The sequence below is a fragment of the Anser anser genome, assembly GCF_964211835.1.
Source record: "Anser anser genome assembly, chromosome: 15".
Classification (NCBI taxonomy): Eukaryota; Metazoa; Chordata; class Aves; order Anseriformes; family Anatidae; genus Anser; species Anser anser.
In genome coordinates, this window is record NC_139736.1 from 11,796,976 (window position 1) to 11,822,448 (window position 25,473).

Sequence of the window (25,473 nt, forward strand, 5' to 3'; positions counted from 1 at the left end):
AACTAATAGATAATTATCGTATTTCAATCCACAACCAGAGGAAAAAGGAAATCAAAACAGGCAAAAACCAAGTTTACGCTATAAGTTACCATAAACACATAAAAAAAGTCAATATAGTTTACTCAAAACAACCACTTAGCACAAATATCATAGCGTGACACTAACAGTAACTCGAGAGAAACATAACTATAAATATTTTATACTGTTGAAATAATTTTTAAGTAATAGTTTTAAGATCCAAACGCATTTATTTTGAAACACCACACTGGCATGAAGAGCCACCCTGAAATCTCCAGCCTTTCTGTAGAAATACTCTTCCCTGAGGACTTATGTGAAGCTACCGAGGCTTCTCGATAGGTTTTAAAGGCAGGTAGGATCTGACGGCCACCTTTAGGACACACTGTAAGCTGAACGGCGAGAACCAACCCGTCCTGCGCACGCACGGCTCCCCGGCGTCACCCGTGCTGGTGTTTTCCAGCCGGAGCTGTGCAGCAACACGCCGAGGAAGCGATCCTGCCCGACCGAGCAGCCGCAGCGCGCAGCTTACACACGCAGTTCGGGAGTGAAATCCCGTGGGTCAGGCTCATCGTGGTCTGACCCCTCCACTTCCAGGGGACAAAGATCCTCCCGTCTTAAAGAGGGTTATTTTATTTAGCCAAATTGCCAAGAGTATCAAAGGGCATTTGTTCTGGTTTGTTTGCTCGTAAAACCCATTTAGAAAAGGATCTGATACAGACAGGTAACGTTATGCTGCAGCCTTTCTAAGAGAACAAAAACTTTCTGCCTGCCCCAAGCCAGCAGCGTTTCTTAGAGGCCAAGTAACCTATTTACACTCTCCTCTAAAAGTCTTTTTCATGGATCTTTTTGGCAAGGACCTCTTATGTTTAACATGCCTTATTTTCATTATGATACATGCTAAAACAAAGACCCTCATGAGTCCCTTTTATGGCGCAGCATGCTTCCCATTTGCTAAGCCAAAGCAGGTACATACACGTAACGAAGAAACAAAAACCAGGTGTTAAGCCTGTCACTTTGGGGCCTGAGCATCTACAGGACACAGAACAACTCACCTTTCCAGATGCTACTCACGGGTAGTCCCTGTAGTGCCAGAAGGCCAAAAAAACAACCAAGAGAACACACCATCAGACATCTTCATTCCTCTAAATCTCAATTCCACAAACTATTTCTGGTCTTGAAGTCAAACCCATTACTTGGATTACATGGGAGCACTTACAAGGCAAACAACAAGCTTGGCATGCCACCTCCCTCCCCGGTCGCAGCGATTTCTCCAGTAATTATTCTCTGCTGCAGAGGCAAGAAGGGGAAGGGTGGGGAGGAGGAACGAGCATGTGCGATTCATGGCCCATGGACAAATCTACAGCAGGCAAACCGTCCACCAATGCCACACGCAAATGAAATTATGCTTCCAAACACAAAACAACAGGTATTTCCTCAGAACATTAGCATTCACAAGGAGGAAGGAAAATGCTATTATATTTTGCCATTATTTGTACTCAGCCCTGCACAGTAACCAGTAATTGTGTCAGTAAAGAGCTGAGAATTTTAACTGAGAAATGGGAGAATGGGTGTATTCAAACACCTTTTCTAGTTTACAAATTTACCTTAAAAAGAAGAAAAATAGCTTGCCCACTATGAAGTAGACTTGGGCATGCACTGTGTAGCCACTTGTACTGAATCCAGCCCCTCTAGCTAAGTGAAGAGATTTCAAAATGCCAACGTCAAACTCTCAAGAGAAAATGTCATTTTTTGTCCAGCAGTGGAAGCCGTACCGTCCGCACTTCGGGTGTTCTCTCACCCCAGGGGAAGCAGCAAGGAGAACCGCCTCCGTTTCTTGCTCCTGATCAGCTTCTTAGGCAGGGTGACGGAGCGCACCACGCCACGTGTAGTTTTCAAAGTTTCTTGCATTGCCTTTTTTCTAAGAAAACAGACCACCGGCATTTCGTTTTCAGACCATAATACGGGCTGTTCTGACACGTTTCTGTATGGACTTCCAACTACATGATTCACAATGCCATCACAGCTCCCTGTCAAGCACAACGATGAAGTGCATTATTAACTATGGAAAAGGTTTTTAAGATCTCTTAAAAGGTCTTGTCATTGGAAATGCTCCTGCCCAGTAGGATCTATGTGTATGACTGGGCCCTAGTAGGAATACTACAAAAAAGACATTCCCGTCTGAATGAAATAACCAGGCATTTTGTAACTTCCACATTTAACATCAACATTTAAACAGGCAGGTTTTCGTCTCTCAGGGAGAGATATTTTCACCTGTATATTAGAAAAAACAGATGACGAACAGATGTGAAAACAGTTTAAAAATGAGAAAGAAATCAATAATAAGGACTTGGAAGTTTATTTTATAAATAACATTTTGATTTAGCATTTTAATAAACTTTTTGAAACAACACAGCTTTTAATCTGTGGCTTCCGTAAGAACTGGTGGATCTCTTAATTTGACTTACAAAACCTTCTTTCATGTAAACTCCTAAGAAAGAAACCCTATTCCAACAACAAGAATTGAAGGATTACAAAACACTAACCAGTATGAGTGAGAGTTGGTGACAAAATCCTTAATGGCTGCGTTACTGCACTAGAAGATAATGGCACAACTCTACTCTGAAAAGATAACGTATTGCACTTCTCTCAGCTGGACAATAAGCCAGAACAGGTTTACCAATGCTGGTTTTTTAACTACCCAAGCTGGAAGCAGAAGGAGAGGAAACGAAGCTGTGGTTTTCCCCTGTGAAGGCTGACTGCTCTCTTTTGCAAGTTCTTTTGACTTGCAGCAGCAGTCAGACTGAACGCAGGTACCTGCATAAACACATGCAGAGGACAGAAGCCAAGTGACTATCGCTTCAGAGATCTTCAATGACACTGCACAACTGCAAATGAAATGTAACTTAGGTACTAGAAATAGGAAACAATTTCAGGTGCCAGGAGGAATAGCTGTGGTAGGAGAGCTTTTTAAGTCACCAAATCTCTTTGGTATATCAAAAGTCAAGTCATCTGTGAACTACCACTTCACATGGTCATGTTTCAAAACAAAACTGTGTTACGGATATTTTAATTTTACTACGAGTCAGTGAGTTTTGCTGTTACGTGTTTCTATGTATTTATATCCTACTTCTGTTTGTTATTATTATAAAAGCACTTGTCTCTTCTCAATAAAAATGCTGTTTTGGTGATAACGTTGTTGACCAGGGAACCAAGGAAATGGTCGAGTCTGTAACTTGATGAAGAGTCCACAGAAACTGGGAAGCAGCATTAGGTGGAACATGATTTGGGCTGGCTACCTGAGCTTGCCAGAGGCATGGCCTGCTAAGAGGCAGTCAGCTTGGCAGCTGACTCCGGACAACTTAGAGGATAAGCAGCAAATTATGCGCAAGTCACGTTAAAACAATTCAGGCAGATCCAGACAGATTGAGTCTCACCAGAGAAACAAACAGCACCAGCAGTTTGCTAAAACAAACAGAACTGCAACGGAACGAGAACATCTTCAGCTGACTTAATTCACAATCAGCAAGCGTATCTAAATCTGGTACTTAGCAATATCAACTGGGTAACCTGTTTAAATAGCCTGCTTTATTTTTTTCCCCATCGCAAGTTTTCCTTACTACAGATTCCTCAAAACACAGACTCAACCACCATAACTACATATGCAGGAGAAGCCTTGTATCACAATTCTTGCTCTTTAGAGTCATTCACTATCTTGCTACATTTCCTGACAGTTACTATCCAACACCGAAATATCACTGAGCAAACAGTCATGGGGAGCAAAGCCATGAATCTGGTGTTCAAGGCACACGCATACACGTACACTCAGCACTGAAACAGCAAGTAACAGAATCCAGTTCTTAGACAGCTGAACAACAGGAAGCGAGACAACTGGTTATTCTCTTGATAGACATAAACAAGGATTTTACTGTTTTCTGAACGTCACTTCTGGTAAGAATTCCTCCTCCTCTTTAATCTTAAACTTCTCCTACTGGCACTTGCACTGCCATGTGGCTATTTTAACTGAAATAAAGTTAAAAACACGAACTATTCAAATTAATCATACTAATATACAGTTAATAGACGAGATTACAGAGAAATCCAGCATATTAAGATCTATTTTTTGCACAGTTGGCGACATTTTGAACCCGGAAGATTTTGATGTCAAATCTGTTACTGACACCAACTTCCAGGAAGAGGTGGGGGGGGGGGGGGGGGGGGGGGGGGGGTCAAGCACATTATACACAAGTGGGGAAACACACATCTCTTGTGCACACTTTGACCTCTGTATCTAAAAGCACTGCTACTAGATCACTTCCTGAAATACTACACTGGAAGACCTGCCAACCAGATCACCATTTCTCTCACTTCCTGCTTGCCATGCAGCTTCCAGCTTATATCAGCACAAATATTTTCCTTCAGAATTTTCACAATACGTATAAAGAGGTTACCTAAAAGCCACAACCTTGAAAGGACATTTTATTGAAAACCACTAACGCTGGAATCCTCGTAACTAGGTATAAAAATAACCAACCATTTTCTCCTGATTGACGCGTTTATAACTTCAGACTAAGATCTGACCAAACAATTACTTCCATTTATTGCCCATATAGAGCCCAATAACGTTTGACTAAACTGCATCTTTCAGAAAGGAAACTAATCTCGAGGTAGGTTTAGTAGTCCTATAAAGACAAACACATTGAAAGGAACTCCCAGAGAAGCTTCAAGTTCAGGTTTAAAGCAGTGACTTCCGCATATCAGGCACACGCAGCTTCAGAGTGTTTTTGCTGTTGGGTACCTGCATACCCTTATTTGAGCGAGACAGCTCTGAAGTTACTGAAGAAAAGGTGATTCCTTTTGCAGAATTGTAGACAGGCATTACGTCTCGGGAACATATGAAATAGAAAACACCGAAGAGTCCTACTCACCTCAATGGGACTTTACTTCTTCTTAATGGAAAGAGCTAAAGTAGCAATTAGGTGAATCACTGGCAAAAACTCTTACCAGAGTGCAGAAAGGAGATTTGAGAACCATACAAAATAAATAGAAACTTTCTGAAGTTCTCTTCTGATTTTCCACAGGCTTTGATAGCAGTATTAGGAAGAAGGAAATGCATCTCAGCAAGAGACTATATACCATCTAATCTCCAGAAACACAACTTCAAGCTCTAGCTGCCAGCCACAACAAACTACATGAAGGCCTCATTTCCCTCATTTGGAAAAGATGAACTCTCACAGCAACAGAAGAGCATTAGGCACAGAACATACTCGCAACGAAGTGCTCATTTCTATGGAAGCAATAAGCCATCTGCTTAGCTTTGCTACCCCTTAAGATGTTCAAAAACTGACAACCTTCAATCTTTTGAAACAACCCTAATTTAGGAAGATTTTCTAGATGGTTTGAACACATTTTCTGGACCTAATGGACTTTACAGAAAACAAATTACAACAAAAGGGGGCAATTCTACTCCTGTTAGAAGTCACTGTGACAAGACAACCTGTTCCTCTACCCCTACCATGGGATACTTTTTCAAAGAAGAATCTTTCTGCTCTTTGAATCCGATTTTTTGAAGAACTTCAACCCAAATGAAAACTATCTTTGTGGCATTCATTGTCCGAGAAAACAGGGCCATAAGCCCAAAGTTACAAGCAAAATTGTTTCAGGAGAGGAGTCTGGCAGTGAACTGAGCAGAGAGAGGTACTATAGCATAAAAAAGGTTTCCTCAGAGGTTTCCAGACAGGTCAGTAACTCAGACAGGTCAAAATCACAAGGCAGGCACTCTACACAAACCTGAAAATGCAAATCACACAGTTATGGCCAGTGAAGAATTCAAATTCTTGCTATAGTAAGCTGCTGTATCTTTCATTCACAAAATCTTTTCAGTGCCTAATCCATTCCCTATTTCCAAAAATATTCTAGGCTATCAAGAACATGCTACGTACTCCCAAGAAAACATGACTATGACTTCAATAGCTATCGTTTCACTTGTATTGACAGGTTGCTTCTTCTGGAGGATCATATGAAATATGAGAAATCCTTTGCTCATGTCTATAGAGACTGAGGAGGCGTTTTGCTTTAATCTCTCCCTACTGACGGAGAAACATTAGCCCTGATGCCAGCACCTCACAGCCTTCTGATGTGGAGACTCAGCTATTTTTCATTCCATTTTCATTTGGTTAAAGTTTAGCTGCCACCTTCAGCTTATGCAAGCACGTGCATCATGAATTTGAGTTACCATGAGTTTCTGGCCTGCTTCTCATTGTCAACAGCTGCCTTAAAACAACAGGTCCAGCTTAAAAAGGAACGGTATTGGCTTAAGATGCTCCAGGTGAAGTGACTCCCAGTTACTTCTGAGAGCAGGTGAAAAGATAAGGTTCTTCTTTTTAATCCCTCTTACTAGGGAGAATTGGTATCAATTCTTGGAAAGAATTGGTGTAATCGGTATATTTTTATACAAATATAATGCAAGGAGGAAAAATAGAAAAAGCAAAGACTTACACAACGGACTTTCCTTGATTAGTCACTTACTAAAAAAGGGTTAGAACAAACCACCACGGAAGCAAGGTCTCAACCAGCAGCCCTGGTCCCGATCTACGCAGGGTCACGGGACTGCTACGCACTGCACGCAAATGTACTGAGCTAAGAAAAACAGGCTTGCAAGCCTTACTTGAAGCATCCACTGCGACCGAAGAAGCACAAATGACCCCTGGTAAAACAAACCCACCTCAAACGAACACTGCATAGCGAGCACAACGCTAATCCACCTACAACAGATTCTGCGGGTCAGGCAAGTCCCAACGGTCCAGCAGCTCCCCCCCGACTGCCCCAGGAACATTGGGGCAGGGCAGAGCGCACGTCTAGAAAGCCTGGTGCGGCAGAGCAGCCCGGGCACTGCCTGCGCAGCGCTAGGAACCTGCATGGAGACAGTTCTGACCACAGGGATTTCCAGAGACAACGCAGATCCGTAAGAGAGCTCTCGTGCCCTCCATCTGCACATGCTTAGACCTTTGTCAGTGAATTAAAAAAAGTAAATGGAGCAGAGGGGCTGCAATCTTACCTAGCTATCAGGATACTGAAAATCCTGAAATAGAACAATTAGACTGGAAATAAGAGAAATCAATCAGTGATGCACATCACTTAAACATAATGAGAAAATCTTGGTTTAAGACTACTTTTTTTAAAAAAAATAAAAATCTGCATTCGTATTTCCCACCTCCTTCCCTTAAGATACATTGCTATAGTTACCAGCTAGAGAATTTGTTTCCTGCCTTGATGCAGTTCTTCCATCATACGGCAGCTACATTTTAAACAGTTTACTCCAGTTAGGCAAATCAGCTGCCTCACCATTTTAATTGCTACTCTTCAAATCTTTTTACAGCGTGCGCATTAAGTGGTAAACATCACGGAACAGGAGGTGAAAAAAAAAAACAACTAACCCACATTCTCCTTCAGCAGAAATTTCAGTTTCAGAACAACAGACAAACCCACCGAAATATTTACTTTTCTTAAAAGCCTTCATCACAACGGGAGCACCAATAAACAAAAAAAGCTAACACGAGCACCATTGATGACCCTATTAGGGCAAGAGACTGGGGGATAGGAAGAGAGTGAACAGGATGCCTGTCCTCAAACGCCAATGAGAAGAGGCAAAAATGGAACGCTTCTGCTTGTCAAGAAGAAAATTCAGGGAGCAAACCAATCATTCCAAAATGGAAACATGAAATATTTGTGTAAAACATCTCATTTGCTTGCTCTCTTACCAAAAGATAATTAAGATGTAAATAAAGTAAAACTTTCATAAAAATGCAACGCTTTTAAGCTTCATCTTGTTTGGCAAGAGATGGAGGTCTAGAAAAACACCAAGTCTTCTATTTTTTCAAGTTTGCCAAGGTTTTAAAATTGTTTTTTTCTTAAGTGCTAGCACTTTCACAGAAGCACTGTTTTATCACTTATGCTCTGTTATTAAGTAGTCGTACCTTTTCAGTTTCTCCAAACAATTCTGCTTCTAAGGCCTCCTGAAAGCACTAATTTTCCTCTAACCTTTTGGAAATGCATCACCAGTGCTGAGCACAGCACTGTGTACAAGAAGAACTACTGACAAGCATAATAGGGGTACTTCCGCTACTCTTTTTCAACATAATCCATGCACAAATTAACTTTACTTCTTGAACCTGAATCACGCTGAAAACACCCAGACCATCTTCCTCAGCTGGTGAATCCCACTTGCAGCTGGCTTCAGGCTAAGACTGAAATCCTTGAAAAGTGGAATTTGTTCTGGCCTATTCCTTACTGGGGTGGGGTTGCTTAAAAGAAACCAAGACATCACAGAACCTCTCCCAGCAGAGCCATATACATTCAGTCAGGTAAGACCTTAGGCAAGTCCCTTTGCTTCGGGTATTCTACTTAAATTAGTTCACACCAAAAAATCAGTAGTTTCATTGTGTAACTGTGCAGTGGCTAGGGAAAATCTACTCCTGAACATGGATATCCATAAATTTATAGAAATAAGCTATGCCAGGTAATCAGAATTTGCCACTCTTCACCCAAATTACAAAGAAAAAAGAAACAAAAGGGAAACTTATTTCTTTCTGTGCAGACCAATCCCTCCACACGGCAAATTTAACTGATCTGGATGCTGGAGACAGGTGCGCTCACTTTTACGTGCTATGACCATCACCCAGAGCACAAGCATCTCTTCCTTAAGCAACGGGATCCCTTTCAGTGCCAATGGAATGTTTTTTGTATTTTTATTTTCAAAAACTAAATGAAATGTGCAGTACTGCACAATGATGGCAATATTTCTTGAGAGTACATGGGCTTGCCTTTGTCAGGCAATGATTTTTTTTCCAGAATTCTTAATGCATCCATTAAGACTCTCATGTTAATAAATTACAATGATAACGACTAGCGGTGTATAGATAGATAAAAGAGTAGAGATGGAATTCTCTTCTGTATACCAGAATAGAGTGGTTTTGCCATCAAAATTCCAGGAAGGAACTACACCAAAGCAACACAAACAAGAGATGAGGTGTACTGCTTCCCAGCCAAGGCACGAGGAGCAGCAATCTCCTTCTCTAATCATTTCTCTATGCTTATACCAGGCAAGTCAAGAGCTAAAAAGCAATGACTGTGTCAAGCAGGGATCAAAGCAGTGTCCCAAGACAGAGGTAGATACTTCCAGGTATATATACTCCCCGCCCCAATCCGTAACAGCCCCTGAGTTACTTCTTGCCCAGCTACCATCCTTCCCTTTTGCAAATTTTACACTGGCTTGGCAATCCATGTGAAATTTAATGTTTTCAGATCAGTGCTTCTGTATTTGAAAAAAAAAAATCACTGCACAGCTGTTGATAGCAGTCCTTGACAAGAGGACCAGTTGCTGTACCTCTGCCCCTTCAAACTCAGAGCTCTAACAGATTCCACGTTGCTTTAAATAAAGATACTGCCGCCTGGCAGATAAAATGAGATCCTGCACAGAAGTAACAATGTTTTCTTCTCGCAAGTTTAATCTCTTATTTTCTAATTCAGCTTGCTAAGATACAGTGAAGTGTTTTTTAAACAAGTGCTTTCATTTCTGATCACATGAGAAATACTGCTTCAACTATATTCCTTTCATGATATCACTGCTGACTGAAACCGGTAACTACAGACTCAAGAAAGTGCATTCTTTAGTTCTGTTGCAGAAAAAAAGTCCATTAATTTTTTCCTTTTTCCACACAGGTATGTAGAAAACAAAAAACTCGCAAGTGCAATAAATTGGATATACTAAAGCATATATACATACTTTTGTCATTGCTCCTGTCTGTGCTGTGTTCAGTCCGGTGTGACCAGCCATCTGTGGAGATACTTGGGTTAAAGTCTCTGCCAGCACACTGCCTGCATTCCCCTGCATGGCAGGGGCAGAATATTGCATTCCTGCTCCCCTTCCTCTTCCAGCTGCCCCAAGAGATCCATTCATTACCTGCCCTTGTCCTTGCTGAGGCTGATTCATTAAACTGTGACCAGAATTACTGTTGAGAAGGCTCTGGTGTGTCTGACTGAAATTAGTATTCATACATATTCCAGGTCCAGTCTGTGATGTTGCAGGGCTGCTCGTCACCATCCCCACTTGTTTTTGTGCTTGAGAGTTCAGTGTTTGTGATGCAGGTGTGGTAGGTCCAGAGGTGCTGGCTACTTGCTTTGCCAGGCCTGAAGCAGACGAATCTCCCTGGTTCAAAGGGCTCTTACCCATAGCACCCAGATTACTGATATTAGCACTGTTCGGCTGCCCTTGAACTTGACTACCAACTCCCTGCTGGACAGGGCTATTTGAGTTCACATTTCCAATTCCTGGGTTTAAGGAAGAGCCGCTGCCTCCCCTCAGAAGTTCGGAAAGTTGCTTGTGTTTGGAAGCTGCATCTGGAACGAGGTTCCCACTGCTGTTTAAAAGGCCCAACTCGCCATTGGGGATCAGCTCATCAGGAAGATCATTTTCCAAGTCAAACAAAGATCCAAAATCTGCAAGTTAGAACACAAACACGAGTCAGAAAAACACAACAAGTGACTAAAATATTCACCTACACTACTACATACTTGTCTTGTATGTAGTCAATGTCACACGTTAAGGCCTAACTTCACCCAAGACTGCCAACGCTGGTGGCGAGTGCCCGCTGACGTGAACTCTGGCACCCTTCAGAAAGCACAGTCCCTGATGGCATATGGTGTACACACAAAATCACAGGGTAAAACACAGGCCAGTAAGTAGGGTTTTTTGCATGATTTGACAGGACATTATACCATGCTTAAGAAATGGAGGTGGAATGAACAGCGTCATCTGACCTAAGTCCCAAATTTTTTGTTTGGGCTAAAAGAACACAGCAGAAGTATCAAGGGAGGTTTTCCAATTGATGTACTCTCCCAACAGAGCTATCACATCACATTCTCTGACCTCTCGAGTAACCCCATTTCATCCAACAATCCTACCTCAACACTGCAACTTATGTTTGCGTATGGCCAAAGACTTCTTCCAGCTACGCATCAATGCTTACGCAAGAGAACCACTACATAGTTTGCTCCCAGTCTCTCATATAAATGCTTTCAACATCCATTTCTTGTCATTTTTTTCCCCATGACGTACTACCTAAAAGGATCCTGAAAGACACTCAGCATTTTCTCCTCATAATGCCCGAACAGCTCAAATAATTCAAATTGCTCTCCAAGTGCCCAGCCCTCATTTATCATAGCCAATATTGACAGAGCTAATCCACACGCTGTCCAGATGGGCAAAATAAATCAATCCAGTCTTCATTAAGCCCCTTGAAGGAACTGCTTTGACTGGCTGGAACACCAAAATTCATTAAAATAGAAAGTAGTGTTTTGTTTGTTAAAATTAGCAGCTCAGGTTCCCCAGAATGTTTTATTACACATTGTAAGTGGTGTCTGTGTAACAGTGTTATTTTAGGTATTTAACTAGAAACAGAAAGTTATCTGATTGTATATAGGTACTTTTTAATTACATATCTGAAGACATGAGGACGAGTGTATACATCCATATTAACAAGACGTATCAGCAGACTAGCCTCGGTTCAGAGCAGCTCTTCAAACCCAACACACTGCTGAAAAGTTTTCCAGTCCGAGGGCATGATCTAAACCAACCACTTTTTACTATAACATAACAGAACTGTACTGAAATGTTACTGTGCCCCTGGAAAGTGAGCCCTGAAGAATCCTAGCTCCTCAGAGTGAGAAAAACGAAATATTTCTAGGTTAGAGCAAACAGAAATTCTCTTCTAAAGAAGGAAATCCCAAATGCTTCATGATCATTCAACTTACTCTTCCACAAGGAAAAGCTAACGCAAGACTCAGGCTGCAGAAGCACCATAATCTCATTCAGGAAGCAGCAACCTGGACCACACCAAGTGCATTTTAAAAAAAAAAAAACACAAAACAGCAGCAAAACCCACAACCCATTTCACCTGCATCACACAGCTAGGCTGTATTACCATTAACTTCCAGTACATTGGAACACAATGCATGCCATCAGCATTCAAATTCTCAGTTCATCCTAGCTAGAGAAAAATGAGCCCACATTTAGATGTGCTGCAGTGACCACGGAGTGACACCAATCATCTCAGTAACATGCACAAAAACGTTCGATTCGCCCCTGTATGAGGCTGCACATATCTGGCCCTGAAGCATCCTTAGAAGCTTGCGGGAGGCTGGCCGTGACAAAACGCGCTACGGCTCAGGAACAGACCTGTTGCCTTCCAAGCAGGGAAGGAGCAAACCAGTATTTTCTGAAGCCAATTTTGTTCATCACTAAAGTATTCTTAGCTTCTCTCTTATTTGCTACCCTTCGGTTGTTCAATTCACCTTTTGAACATCTTTTACAAAAACCCCTGGTGTACTGCACGTTTTGGTGATCGCTTCATCATCATCCCTCCTCCTCTTTGCACACAACCGTTGGGTGTTGGGTGCCTCTTCCCATACCCTTTTGTTCCATCTTTCCTCTCCCAACAGTTCAGATTTGGCCCCACACGTGGCCCCGAGAGCAGCTCCTCTCCATACTGCCAGGGCCCTGTCCGAGACTTTGCCTTCCTTAAGCACTTCTGGCCACCCCAGCTCATCAGGCACGTTGAGGCTTAAAGAGCTTGTTCAGGGAACTTGTGTAAATCCCAAGAATGCTGTTTTTCCAAGCTTCTGCACTAAAACTGCTCGTTCTTCAAGAACGAAAAGAGCCAGCCACGTGCATGTGGCTGTGCGCGGCCGGAGGGAGATGAGCAACAAAAAGGAGAGGGGAAAGATGTTGCTACGGCTAGAAAAGAAAAGAAACAGAGAAGTTTTTTTCCAGTTGTATTTCAGAACAGGATGCTGGAATTGCAGTGCTCAAATTTTTCTGTTTCACTGGCTGGACTCTTAACTGTGTTGCCAGAGCCAAGGGCTGGAAATGTTTTTGCAGTTTATGAAAAGAGTGAAGCAAGCATTTTGGAATACTTAAAATATTCTACCACTCTTAAGCTCCTGTAAAAAGTCTATACATTAATGTTAGGTGTGGAAAGTTTACAACTCTGCCTGCAGGAAAATACAAAGCAGGTAAACAGCTTAGCATAGCGGCCGTGTAAAAATTCACCAAATATTCAAGTTCAGGCAACGATTGAATCAACACGAGGCATTTCACAGTTACACAACAGAAAACTAAAGTCTACTTAAGCATGTCTGCAACAAATCTATAAAGATAAGAGATTGTCTTGGCAGTTATAAATACATGCACTTATACACATGGAGAAGTCTGCCTTAATGGGAACGACCCATTTCTACTAGTAGCAAAATGAGAACTGACCTCCCCCCACCCTCACAAGAACATAACTGATCACGTTCTCGGTGCTTCAACTATTTTTCAAAATAAACAGCATCAAACAAAAGCCTAAAAAAATAAAAATCAAGAGATGCCCGTACATTTAAACAAAGTTATCCGTATCAATGCACAAAATATACCCAAACAGAGCAGTCCTGCTCCACTCACCGAGTTTTGTACCCACTGCATCTCTCAAACCCCCTGCTTGCTATCGCACAGAAGAACAGAACCGTTCCGAAGGAGGTCAGCCTCCCTTACCCCACAACGAACACACTTATTGCAGTGCTCAGGAAGTCGCAGGCTGGAGATCTACGCGGTAGCATCTCTTCTCCAACACAGCACTTCTGATCCCAAACCTCAACACCTTTCCTTATCTCTGCTAACATAAACCCAAATGGCCTCTAAAACAAGAAGAGCCAAAACACACAGATACCGCATCTTTTGGAAGGGAAGGAGAGGCACTGAACCATCAGAACCCACCCACTTTTTCCAAAGGGCTCCTTTTCCAAATGGAGAATTTTGTGTTCTTTGAGCATCTCTTTTCACGCACAGGAGACAAAGACTCATTCCCCTAATTTCAGTTTTATGGGCTTAAACATAAGCTGTTTGCCACCCTGGACAACGCTTTCAGCAGCCATTAAAACTTTTTTTTTTTTTTAAAGAAAAAGTTCTGTCTCCTCCCAGATGAGAAACCATGCTGCATCCTCAGGCAGAACACCTTCATCTGCATGACTACTCGCAACTGTTATCAGGAGATTCTTCCTTAGCACACACATCCAACCAACACGTTTCGATGTCACCAGCTTTCCCCCTTGGCTCCTTTAGACCAGCCTGGAGAGGTGACACATTGTAAGGTATTTCTCTGTTGTATGTTTAAGATGATAAGGCAGGTGGTCAACTACCAAACTCAGCTTCAATTTTTACGGAGCTATCTTCCCTTGGACGTGATTGGGAGTTTCCCTGCCACAAACGTCGACTGCCCATCCACGGAGTCGATGCTGAAGTCACCCTGGAAGTCCCGGCACACAAGCAGTATTTTCACTGTGCCTTTCTTTTCATGCCAACAGAGCTGTTACATTTCAGTGAGCCCAATTTTGTTTTGTAAGGCTTCTTTCAATCATGCCAGACCCCAGCAGACAAAGCCTCAACAGTTCAGAGCTGCAGCCATTCCCTACAATTCGATGTCAGGTAACTCAGCTCAATAGCCACACTGTTCGGTGCAGGCAGCAATTACCACATCCACCCCAGCCTCCTTCCGAGGTTTGAGGATTCTGTAATTTATTGTTTCATAAAAGACAATTAGCACATTTAAAGTTTTAAGAGCAATTAAAAATGCCCGCGTAGAAAAAATAAAACTTCCAGTAAGGAAATTTTACATTAGCAACTTCACCTAACGAGGCGTGCAAAAAGACTGATGGGCATCTGACGCTGGCTTGCAGCTTTCAAAAGCAGACCACCGCCTTCTCAGAAGCTGATGTTTAGCGACCAGGCTGTGAAAGCCAGCAACGAGGGACCTGGGTGGCCTGAAGAGACGCCAAAGACCGGGTGGAAGGGGCAGGGGGGAAAACAAGGGATCCATTAGCGGGCATATGGATGAGCCCCAACCGGTTACAGCTTGCGTAACAGGAGATTAGAATAATTAACTAAACTTCCTTCTGCCCAGTCTTTTGAACTACTTGTATTTGGGATGAGAGAGAAGTACTGGTTTGGTTTGCTCATTCCTAAGTCAGCGGATTGGTCAAAATTCGATACACCGATACACAGAAATGAGCTTCACCTTCAGACCTTCTAGCTACTTGCCCCCAGGAACCTCATTAGGCTAATTATCACAGTTCTCCCTCGCCAGAGGCAAGGCTGCTGGACGGAAGGGACAGCAGGAGGCTGGAGGCCAGGGCCTCCCCTCCCCTCCCCTCCCCTCGGCTCCAGCACCTGGCCCCTTCCCGGCAGCGTTTCGCTGGGCTCGGTGTGGCTGATCGACGCGCTCCCTGTAACCGGGGCTCCTCTTCATCTGCTCCCGGCAGCGCTCCGCAGCACGGGGACACCTCTTCCTGGGGCCAGCCTTGGAGGCTGGAGTTTGGCAGCACCGCGGCCCCCCAGCCTTCCCCTCTGGCCGGGCACCCACCCCGTATCGGCGTGTCCCCCAGCGCTGTCACCTGCTCCAGGCCCTTGATAAGGATATCAGCGCAGACTCGCCTCTTACTGGCCTGCAGTTGAATGCGTCCCACTAAGCACTACTTCCTGATCCTGAGCCCAACCATCCAGCCTTTTTGTTTGTTTTCTGTTTGCTTTTGTTTTAAGAACACCCACCTCAGCCATCCACTCATCCGGACCATAACATCCCGAGTTGGAAGCAAGGACATTCTGAGGGATCAAGGTGGAAGCCTCGCTCAGGTTGAGGTAAATGACATCCACTGCTTTTCCCCCGCCCCCGGCCCAGTCCTTTTAATCACAGAAGGCAATCAGGTTTGTCAGGCATGACTTAACCTTAATAAATCGATGCTGACTGTTCCCCGCCCAGAGATTTTTTCCCCCGAGAGGACCTCCCCCCACGATCTTCCCCGCGACGGGAAGCAGGCTGACCAGTCTGTAGTTCCCTGGATCGTCCTTTTAGCCCTTCCTGAAAACAGGCCCAACGCTTGCCTCCTCTTGCTCTCCTGCTGCTGGGATTTGGGGCACGGGGCACTGAGATGGAGGCATTCGATGCCCCCGTGCTTCCTTTACAACTTGCCTTCTGGCGAAGCTCACTTCTCCACAAATGAACACCATTCAGGGTACACCTAAGCGGTGATAAGTTCCCAAAATCAATTAATTTTGATACAAAATCAATTCTGTATGTTCCAATAACCAAAAGGGACGCTACCAGCTTAGAATATAGTTAATCTTGAGAACAAGTAAAAGTAATTTCAAGCTCCTAAAAAAATCTCTCTCAATCTATTTTTATAAGACTTCAGCAACTAAGTGACTTTTCAAAACTGAAGCTCATTACACAAAGCAAACAAATCAAAAAGTTAATGAAAAAGGAAAGAATCTGTTCGTTCTCTGCTAGCCTCTGCTGCAATACTCCTAAGCCATCGACTCAGCTTTAAAAACGCTCCCGGCTGCAGCCCGACCGCCAGACCTACTGCTCAGGAAGGGAAAAGCAAACGCAGCTAAGTCCCCTAAACCACAACTGACGTGTGTGACACCAAACAACTGCCCGGGACGGGGAAGTTCAGCTCCTCTGCCCCACTTCTTTCTCACCTCCCTGAAAAAAAAAGAAAATGGTATAAGCTGAACCCCCTGTTTACGCTGAGTTTAGTTCCCAGCCTCTCTTTTTCCACTCGCACATTGTATATCATCAAGTCATTACCTCACATTTCTCTCTCTGCTGTCTCTATCCAAACCACCTCGACCATCTCTCTTTTGCTACACTCACCATGAAAATACAACGTGTTAAAGGTCCAGAAAAACCTAAGGTACTAACTTCAGGAATTATCACTGTTTTCAGACCTACTATGCTTCTACTAGAAAAAGATGTTAACACCACCACACAGATTACTTGAGTTTTCCACTACTAACACAAAGTAGTACACAAGGGGATGTTAAATGTACCTGAGACCAAAGTTCATGTACAGAAGAAACTGTGCAGAATGCATTCAGATAAGGAGCTAGTCCCCTCTCTTCCCAGATGCCAGAGGGGAAAGAGAACACCAAAAAAGCAGAACAATCCCAACAAGAACGCTCACTCTGGTCTACTCTGGACGTACGGGATGGCAAATGATGGATTAACTTTCCTTTCCTCTGGTCCTACAGAGCCTCTCCGTAACTGTTCTTCCCTTTAACTGCTTCCCAAGGTGTCTTCACCGAGCGGACACTACCGCTATGCCTGCTCTTGCAAGTAACTGTAGATCCTCCCCAGCAGCAGCACCAGCACGGATGTGAGGAGTTTCAGTGCCGTGAGAGCAGAAAGCTGGGCAGGAGGAGAAGCCAAGCAATCTGCCTGTCGACACGGAGACAACTGCACCGGTCGCATTAACTTTTCTTTCAGATCATCCTGATTAAGATTAAATATTTTAGGGATCTTGGAGCACATTAATGGAACTGGGGTCTCACTTTCTCATCCTATCACAAACACAAGCATCTTTTCTGTTGCCCTATTTTAACAGCTGATGAAACATTAATGTTCAGGACGACCATTTAAAGCAAAATCATCTGAGAATCCCATAATAAAAAGCCAGCCCTTGCTTAAGACAGCATGAAATGCACACCGAAACAGAGTGTCAGCATGAGAATGCCTTCGGTTAGCTCACACAACTGACAGATCCATTGCTTCATGCTAAGGCTGTGCCACCCTCACTGCACATCTGGAAAAAAAATCATCAGATAGCTCACAAAGATGTGAAATATCTTGACAAGCAAACTTTAACTGTGACATTCTCTGGCTGGAGACTTCTTATCAAATACATAGGTGCACACAAGGTGTTTCAGATTTTAAATCTTTCACTCCTGCATCCTGCCCACTATGACTGATGGCATGGGTGGTGAGAACTCCATCCTAACACTGCCTTTTAGCTCAGGCTGCTTCAAACGTTCCCCCTTCAGCTGCACAAGTCCTTCTGTGAAGTCCTCACCTTTGTGCACCTTCTGTAATACAAGCCCAGAACAGATCTATTTCTGCGAAGACTGAAATGGCAATGATTAATATGTACTTGAAGTAGTATTATGAAACAAAAAGAATTAAACATTATGCAAGATTACAATAAAACAGGCAAGTTTTCTGTCTCCTTTGTGATTTACAATAGCTCAAAAATCATGTTTCCTTTCTCTTTGTTCTAATGCCGTTTTTCCTCCCTATTTCTGGTACCAAATTACAAGCAAAGGCTGGTTTGTTCAGCAATTCAAATTCATCTGTGCAAGAACATACAACACAGAGCACACCAAACGCACATACGGAAGCAACAGCAGACATGATTTTTTTTTTTTTTAACTTTTAAATAATTTCACTCTAAAAAAGCTTCCAACTATAACTAACTGTATACAAAAACACAATACCTGCTCAGATCTGTTTTATTGTAAAGCACTGATTCAGAACAGCCCCTGCTCACTGCCTTCTCATTAATACTTTCCTTAACGGAGTCTATGAAACTTAGGAAAAAACTTCACAGCCACTACAGAACAGATCAGCACTTGAAGTTTCCAGCTTTCTTCGCCCCATTAGATAACGCCACGCCGGAGATGACACAGAAGCCGCGTCACCCGTACAGCGACACCCACTAAAGCAGTCATCAAAGTGCGGGCTGTGGCAAAGCTGGGCGGGCAGGGAGAGAAGCTTGTGCTCTTCAGGTGCGACGCAGATGGAGGGGCTGGAACCTCAAATCCCGTTTTCCTTCCCCCTGCGCAACAGGCAGCTGCTGGCCCAGATGAGGACCTCAGACACCCACCAGCAGCGCAGCCCCAGCTGCTCCCTGGGAGGCTCGCTGCCTAGAGAGAGTGGCTCCTGGGGCAGCGCCAACGTCCTTAGCACGTCCCCACAGCACTGAAGAGGACCCTCAGAGAAGCAGACAGCTTCACGTCCCTCTCTATATAAATAAAGTAGTTGCAGATCAAAGATACTGTATTTATCCAGCGCTCCAAACGAGAAAGATTCTTACACCTCAATGGCGAGACGAAGCGAACCTTCGGTGTGTCTGTGTGCTAAAGATTGAGACTCTGAGTTCCTTGTGATTGTGAATTAGCCCTGACAATGGAAGTTTCAGTCTTCTTTTGATTCACACTATGATTCTGCACAATATAGTATTTGTTGAGACATCTCTATTAAAGAGAGTATTCCGAATAAAAGATTTAGGTTCTCTCTGTATCTTAGACATCTGAGAAGACAGATGGAAAACATAACATATGTTAAAAGGAAGATTTACAAAGCAAAAATTCTTGAAAGTGTAAACCAAATTAGGATGGAAGTGTCAGATTTCTAAGTTGTCCCACATGCTTTTTCATTGTATAAGAACAAACCCCAGGTTTTTTCAAATCCTGTTTTTTTGACTCCCCCGATTTCTCATTAAACTGCAGTATTTTGATAAAACAGCAACATTTTTGCTCGCATTCTTCTCTACTAGCAGGTAACAACAGAGAGCAAAGCCTTCAATAGAAATAAACACCAAGGATAGGGGGATTTTTTAATGTGAAGTTACAGATAGAGTACCAGAACGCAGCATGTTGCTGTGGAAATAATTAGTGGCACTGGACTATGACTCCAAGGAACATTCAGCCAGAATAGAAAGTGAATAATCTGCAACAGAAAACTGGGAATTATTTCACAAGCTATCAAGAGATCTCCAGGGTACAACAAAGACTGACCCCCCCGAGCACAGCCTTTATTCTCGTCTGGTGTTGGCAGGGCTTCTCCAGGAGCCGTGTTAGTTTTAAGTCATGAAGAAAATGAATCAATGTGATAAAATCCCAAGCATATATGCAACTATCACTCAAAACATGAATAAAAAAGCAAAAAAAAAAAGTAGGGGGAGACAACTGTATATAGACTGTCACATAAAATTAGACTGGCAGACCTTCTGCTCAACGTTTTCATCTCATGCAGATGTTAGTGTCGAACTCCTTGGAGAAATCTACAAAGATCCCCCCCAGATGAGAAACTATAGAAAACCCTGCTATTAGCAGCGCTTCCTGAATTGGCACAAATGTGCTGCGTTAGGTTCTCAACAAGCGAACCAATTTCTAATCTCTCGAATCTCTTGGCCCAGATGACAACTGCTGGCACAGCGTTATGCAGGTCAGTCACTTCAGGTGCAAAGAAATGCAACTTGTGTCAAACTTCAGACAGCTCACAAAGTAAACACTTCTGCTTGGCGTGACATCTCTCATCCACCATTATACATATACGGCAAGAAACAATACAGCCATAAAATATCACACACTGCATTTGTCCCATCCCAGCTAGTTACAGCGCAAGTGCCACAAAATAAAGGGCATTCCCGTGGCAAGTCAGAACTACACACATGCCTTCACCTACTTCTTTTCAGAGAAAGCATTTCTTCTCCTGATTTTCTGCTTAGAAATCCAAGCCTGATCGCTTACTGGAATTACCCTTTTTCTTGTCCCAGAGAGAGGGATGGAGAAAGCTTGCATATAAAAGCAATTTCTTACTGTTACAGCGCGCAACTGACAATAAAGTTTTGCTCACGTCATGTAAAACGAGCACACCAATTAAACAGGCTTCCGGGAAACTTCTCAGCTACGCAGGAATGAACCCTAGAACACACACACACTAATGCTCTCACGCGCACAAAGTTTGGCTTTAGATAACTGAGCAATCAGTTCACCTGAACTCCCAGCTAAGTACGGGAACGCTAGCTGAGAAAGCCTGGGTGTCCCCGTTAAGTTACTTTGTTTGAACGGCGGACCATCTCTTTTAAAGCTAAAAGCTGAATCCCCCGAGAGATACACCTACCTGGTTTTTGGCATACTGCACGAGAACAAGATCAAATCAGGCCGCGTACTGAGACACAAACTCCCCTCGGTGAAGTTCCGTAGCTCACCGGGAGCTAAGCAGAGCTCTGCTTATCTCAGCACAGGCGAAGGAACGTGCGACAAGACCAGTCTTTCCCCAGTGTTAAAATGCGGGCACCGCAACGCTACCACACCGGGCCGTAAAGAGAACGTGAATTACTGGAGTGCTCAGCCTGCAGCTTTCGCAGCAGCTGCACCACTTAATCTGTTTATGATCTGAAGCTGTGAAAAAAACATGAGAAAGTATGAGGTGCAAATCCAGCTCTAATGGACTTTTGAAGCTGCTCATCTCACCTTCTTTCCAACTTCACCTACTTCAGGAATATGTTAACTCGTGCCGCAGTTCAGGACACCCTCTGCTCTGGCCCACATTATCACTTGTCACTTCTGGAACTAGCACAGCCCTACAACTGCAGAAGGCCGCAGGGTACGCAACAAATTCTGACAGATGCGTTACTCATGGCGCAGCACACAACGCCACCGAGCTAGCTATCTGCAGAGCGGCGGTGACAGGGCACCTGAAGAATGCTGGCTTTACTGCCGCTCGATGCAGGCACGCTTTCCACAATCTACGTGCAGAGTTCAGACCAGGACCAGCCCAAGAATGCTGCCAGTTCGCTGCATGTTCTGCTGAGCGATCAATACCGGCAGCGTTCGGAGCAATAACGCCACCCACCATTAAAATAACATTCTGCCATAACCAAAGTTTCTGCAATTCTACTTTTTGCATTAAACCCTCGTTTACCCTGCAACACGCTAGATCAAAATGCCTCGTAACAGTTTAAATAAATAAGGACACAAGCACTTAGGTATGAAAACTATTATGTATCTAATAAAGAGGTAATTAGACAAAAGCACTCCTCCTACCTGGCTAGATAAGGGAAAATCTCTCCCGCGGATACTCCAGCGTGCGAGCCAGCTCGTTGAGTGCTGCTCGGTAACGGTCAGCTAACAGCCCCGAGTCTCAACCTTCCTTTTCGATTCAAAGGGCAACGAGACGACTGCAGAATCTGACTATCGCGAAACCTTAACGATGTTCACAGCAAGCCTTTCTGTTATCCCTCCAGTTCTCCTGCTTTCTCTTAGCTCAGACGTTTGTTTTAGCTGCTTTACAGAACGCAAGCAGACCGATTTCGACTGCACAAACTTCGCTACGGTAAGCTAAGGCGCTATTTTTACCAGAAAGATTAAAGGCAGTTAAAATTTACCCTGACAAAAAGAGTTGCTTAACATTACCGCATCAAAGCATAAAGCGAAGTATAAACAGGTGCGAGCAGTTGCATTCTGCTGAACGTTCAGGCCTGCCACCAGACCCTTCGCCATCGCGCTGCTACGCTCGCTTACGAGCGCCTGCAGGACCGGGGCCTTCGTGTTCAGCAGCAGCACTACTCGGCCTACCAAAACGTCTTTCAAGCACGTCCCCAGCACGTAAGCTGCAGCATCAAGTGGCATGGGTTTACGACTGCAACTACAACTCAGTTATCCATCCCAGAACTCACTGCCTGCCCAGGACGCAAGCTGCATGCCCACCTACACAAAGACAACTTCCCAGGTCGTCCCAAAACTTGTTCATTTAAGCCCCAGTGCAAGAAAGCAGGCAGTTTCAGGTTCAGGAGCAGGTATTTGATAGCAATCACCACTCATACTACTTGCATTGCCGGATACAACGCATAGAAGCGTGCAGCAATCCTTCCACCAACAGCCTTGGCTGCTAGGATCGAATCTAAAGCGTAGTTTTTGGAAAAAGCACCGCCAAGTGCACGAACATACCTGCGCTCTCCAACAGAGAGGCATTTTGCCTGGGGATCACGGCACGAGACTATGGATGCAACCCTACTTCTCCAGAATACAACGTGGGGCTTTCCGTCCCCGGTGGCCGAAGGCCCCTCCGCTGCGCAAAACTTCCCGCAGATACTGGAGCCTACATCTCTAGCGCTGCACAGAGCTCCCCGAGACGCATTAGAACTTGCTGAACAGGACGTAATTATGACTGAAGCATTCCAGAACAGACCAAGACAACTTCAAAAAAAAAAAAAAAAGATTCAGCTTCAAACAGCCTTCCCTGACTACCCGTACAGTCTAAAGGTCTGAGGAATTTCAGAAAAATCGTGCTTTTCCCAGGTTACTGTGGTGCATTTCGTAGCAACTTACGTATCAGCCTTCCCTATGGCATTCTGTCACTTCCACAAAAGAGATTAACGCCGTTCAGTCACAAGACCTCACCTAGATATTTTTCTGCCAATTCTTACTCTTAATACTGTTTCTTTTTGGCATGTTTCATTTCTTGGGAGGTTGAAAAGAAAAAGATTTCATGAATTAGAAAAAAAAAAAAGCTTGAAGTATCTGTAAGCTACTGCCAAATACACACCAAGCAAACTGAAAAAAAACCCCACAGGATTTATCAGCTCAATTATAGTAATATTTTTTTCCTATCCATAAAAACACAGCAGGCACACCATGATTAACTTATCGCCGACCCTTCGACGAGATTCAGGAATCTCTGAGAACAGAGGTGCAAGTCAAACACACTACACGATCCTATGAAGGCACTGCCTCGGCGATTAAAACGGAACGCTTCAAGACTTGAGTACACGCACACACGCGCTTATGCACACACGTGCGTACTCGCGACGGGCGCACGCTTGCTGGAAACGAGAAATTTTGCTGCGTTTTATCACCTACAAGCCCCCTCGGACAAGGAAAGCAGGGCGAAGACGCTACGCGACGCGGAGACGAGTCGCAGCTACCGCCGGGCTGCCGGGCATTTCATCACAACTTGAGCGCCTGAGCGGGTCTGCAGATTCTTTTTTTTTTTTTTTTTTTTTAATTTTAAATAGGGAAAGAGCTCGGAACAGGTCGAACCGAGCGCCTTAAACCCGTCTCACCGCACTCAGAGACGGGAGGGGGGGAATAGAAAGAGATGGGGGGGAACAGAAGGAGAATAATACTAATACATATATTAAAAAAGCAGGATAGGGATGTGGCGTTGAGGGTGTTTTTTTTTTTTTTCGCTCCGCAGCACAGCCCGGAGACGCAGAGCGGGGTGGCAGCGGGGGGGGGGGGGTAGGCAGAAGGGGGGGGTGAAAGAGAAGCATGGGGACCCCCCGGGGGGAGGAGGGGACCCCCCGGGGAAGGGTGGGGACCCCTCAGAGAAGGGGGGCGAGCGGGTGGGCCCGGCGACCGTTCGTCGCCGTACGGCGACGAACGGTCGCCGGGCCCGCCCGCCCGCTCGCCCCTGGAAGGTGGGGGAACCCCCAAAACACCCCCCCCACACCCCTCCCCGTCCCTCCCCGGGGTCTCACCTGTGCTGTCGCTCGCGGAGAAGCCCGGCGAGTTGAGCTTGGCTCGCTTGGGGTTGGGCGGCCCGTCGAGTAAGTTCTCCGCCATGGCAGCCGCCGCCGCCGCCGCCGCTCGGGGCCCGTCCCGAGGCGCTCCCGGAGGAGAAGAACGAAGGGGGATGGCGAACAACAGCGCCGCTCAGTGCCCGGCCGCCGGCGGCCCCCTCTCCCCCATACCCGGGGCCGCAGCAAGGCCGCAGGGAGGAGGGCTCGGGGCGGGCTCGGGGGGAAGAACCCAAGCGCCCCCTCCCTGCCGGCCTCGCTCCTCCCGGCCTCTCCCCCGCCCTGCCGCCGCCGAGGAGGTGCCCGGATGGCGGCTCCGGCAGTCACTCGGGGAGCATAGCGGGGCCTCCTCCCCCCCCCCCCCCCCCCCGCCGCCCCTCCTCGGCCCTCCGCGATGCCGGGGGGGGCTCGGCCCCGGTTCCCGGTCCCCCGCCGCCCGCTCCCCGCCGCCCCCACCCGCGGCGAGCCGCGGACCCAAAACGGTGGGGGGGGGGAGCTTGGAGGGGAAGGGAAGGGAGGGAAGAAAAGGGGAAGGAAGGGGGGAGGAAGGCGGGGGAGAGGAAAAAAAAAAGAAAAAAAGAGAAAATTGGAAAATTAGGAAAAAAAACGCCCCAAAACAATGAGCGCGCCGCGGTCGCCGCCGCCGCTCCCGGTCCCGCTGGCGGAGCCCGGCGGGCCCCGTCCGGCGCTGCCCCTCGGCCCCGAGCCCCGCTGCCCGTCGGCGGCGCCCGGCGCGGCTGCCCCGTGTCCCGGCGGGCGGCCCCGCTGCCCCGGCCCGGCCCGGCCCGGCCCCGCTCCGCTCGCGCCGCGCTCCGGCTCCGCGACAAGATGGCGGCTGTTGATTCCTCAATTAAAAAAAAAAGTTTTTTTTTCTCTTCTCTTTTCCAGAGACCATGGGGGCGGGGACGGGGCGGCGCCTGCGCGCTGCGTCACCGCGCACCGGGCACGCCCCCACGCCGCCCCCGCCGCCGCCGCCGCCGCCGGAAAGGCGCGAGCGGCGCCGGAAAGAGCGGAGTTCGTCCTCAGTTGCTCCGCGGCGTCCTGGGGTGGGGGGGCGGGTGGTGGAGTGTGGCGGCCGCCGTCGGCTTGCCCTTCGACGCCCCCGCGGTGCACGCTCGCCGCGCCCCCCCTCGGTCCCCCTCAGCCGGCTCTTCCGTGTGCCGTCCCAGTCGTTCACCTCAGCCTCCCCCGCTGGCCTCGGCCGGGCACCTCGCAGCACCCCCTATTGCCCCCTCACAGTGTGCCGCCTCACAGCGTGTCCCGTCAGTGTGGCACCTCACATGT

General features: G+C 45.8%; 1 protein-coding gene across 9 annotated transcripts in view; it reads right to left on the reverse strand.

Annotated features, from left to right (window-relative positions):
• CREBBP (CREB binding lysine acetyltransferase) overlaps window positions 1-24,968 on the reverse strand; it is a 94,290-nt gene extending 69,322 nt beyond the window's left edge. For 4 of the 9 annotated variants that reach the window (XM_083800855.1, XM_083800853.1, XM_083800858.1 and 1 more), the window contains exons 1-2: window positions 24,151-24,968; window positions 9,800-10,512 (exon numbers count right to left, since the gene is read on the reverse strand). In XM_083800855.1, the coding sequence (XP_083656981.1) occupies window positions 9,800-10,512; window positions 24,151-24,235 (798 nt within the window). In that variant the 5' untranslated portion in view covers window positions 24,236-24,968. The remainder of the gene's footprint in view (window positions 1-9,799; window positions 10,513-24,150) is intronic. The other 5 variants (XM_083800854.1, XM_083800857.1, XM_083800852.1 and 2 more) reach the window with 2 other exon arrangements.
• Between the last annotated feature and the right edge of the window lie 505 nt (window positions 24,969-25,473).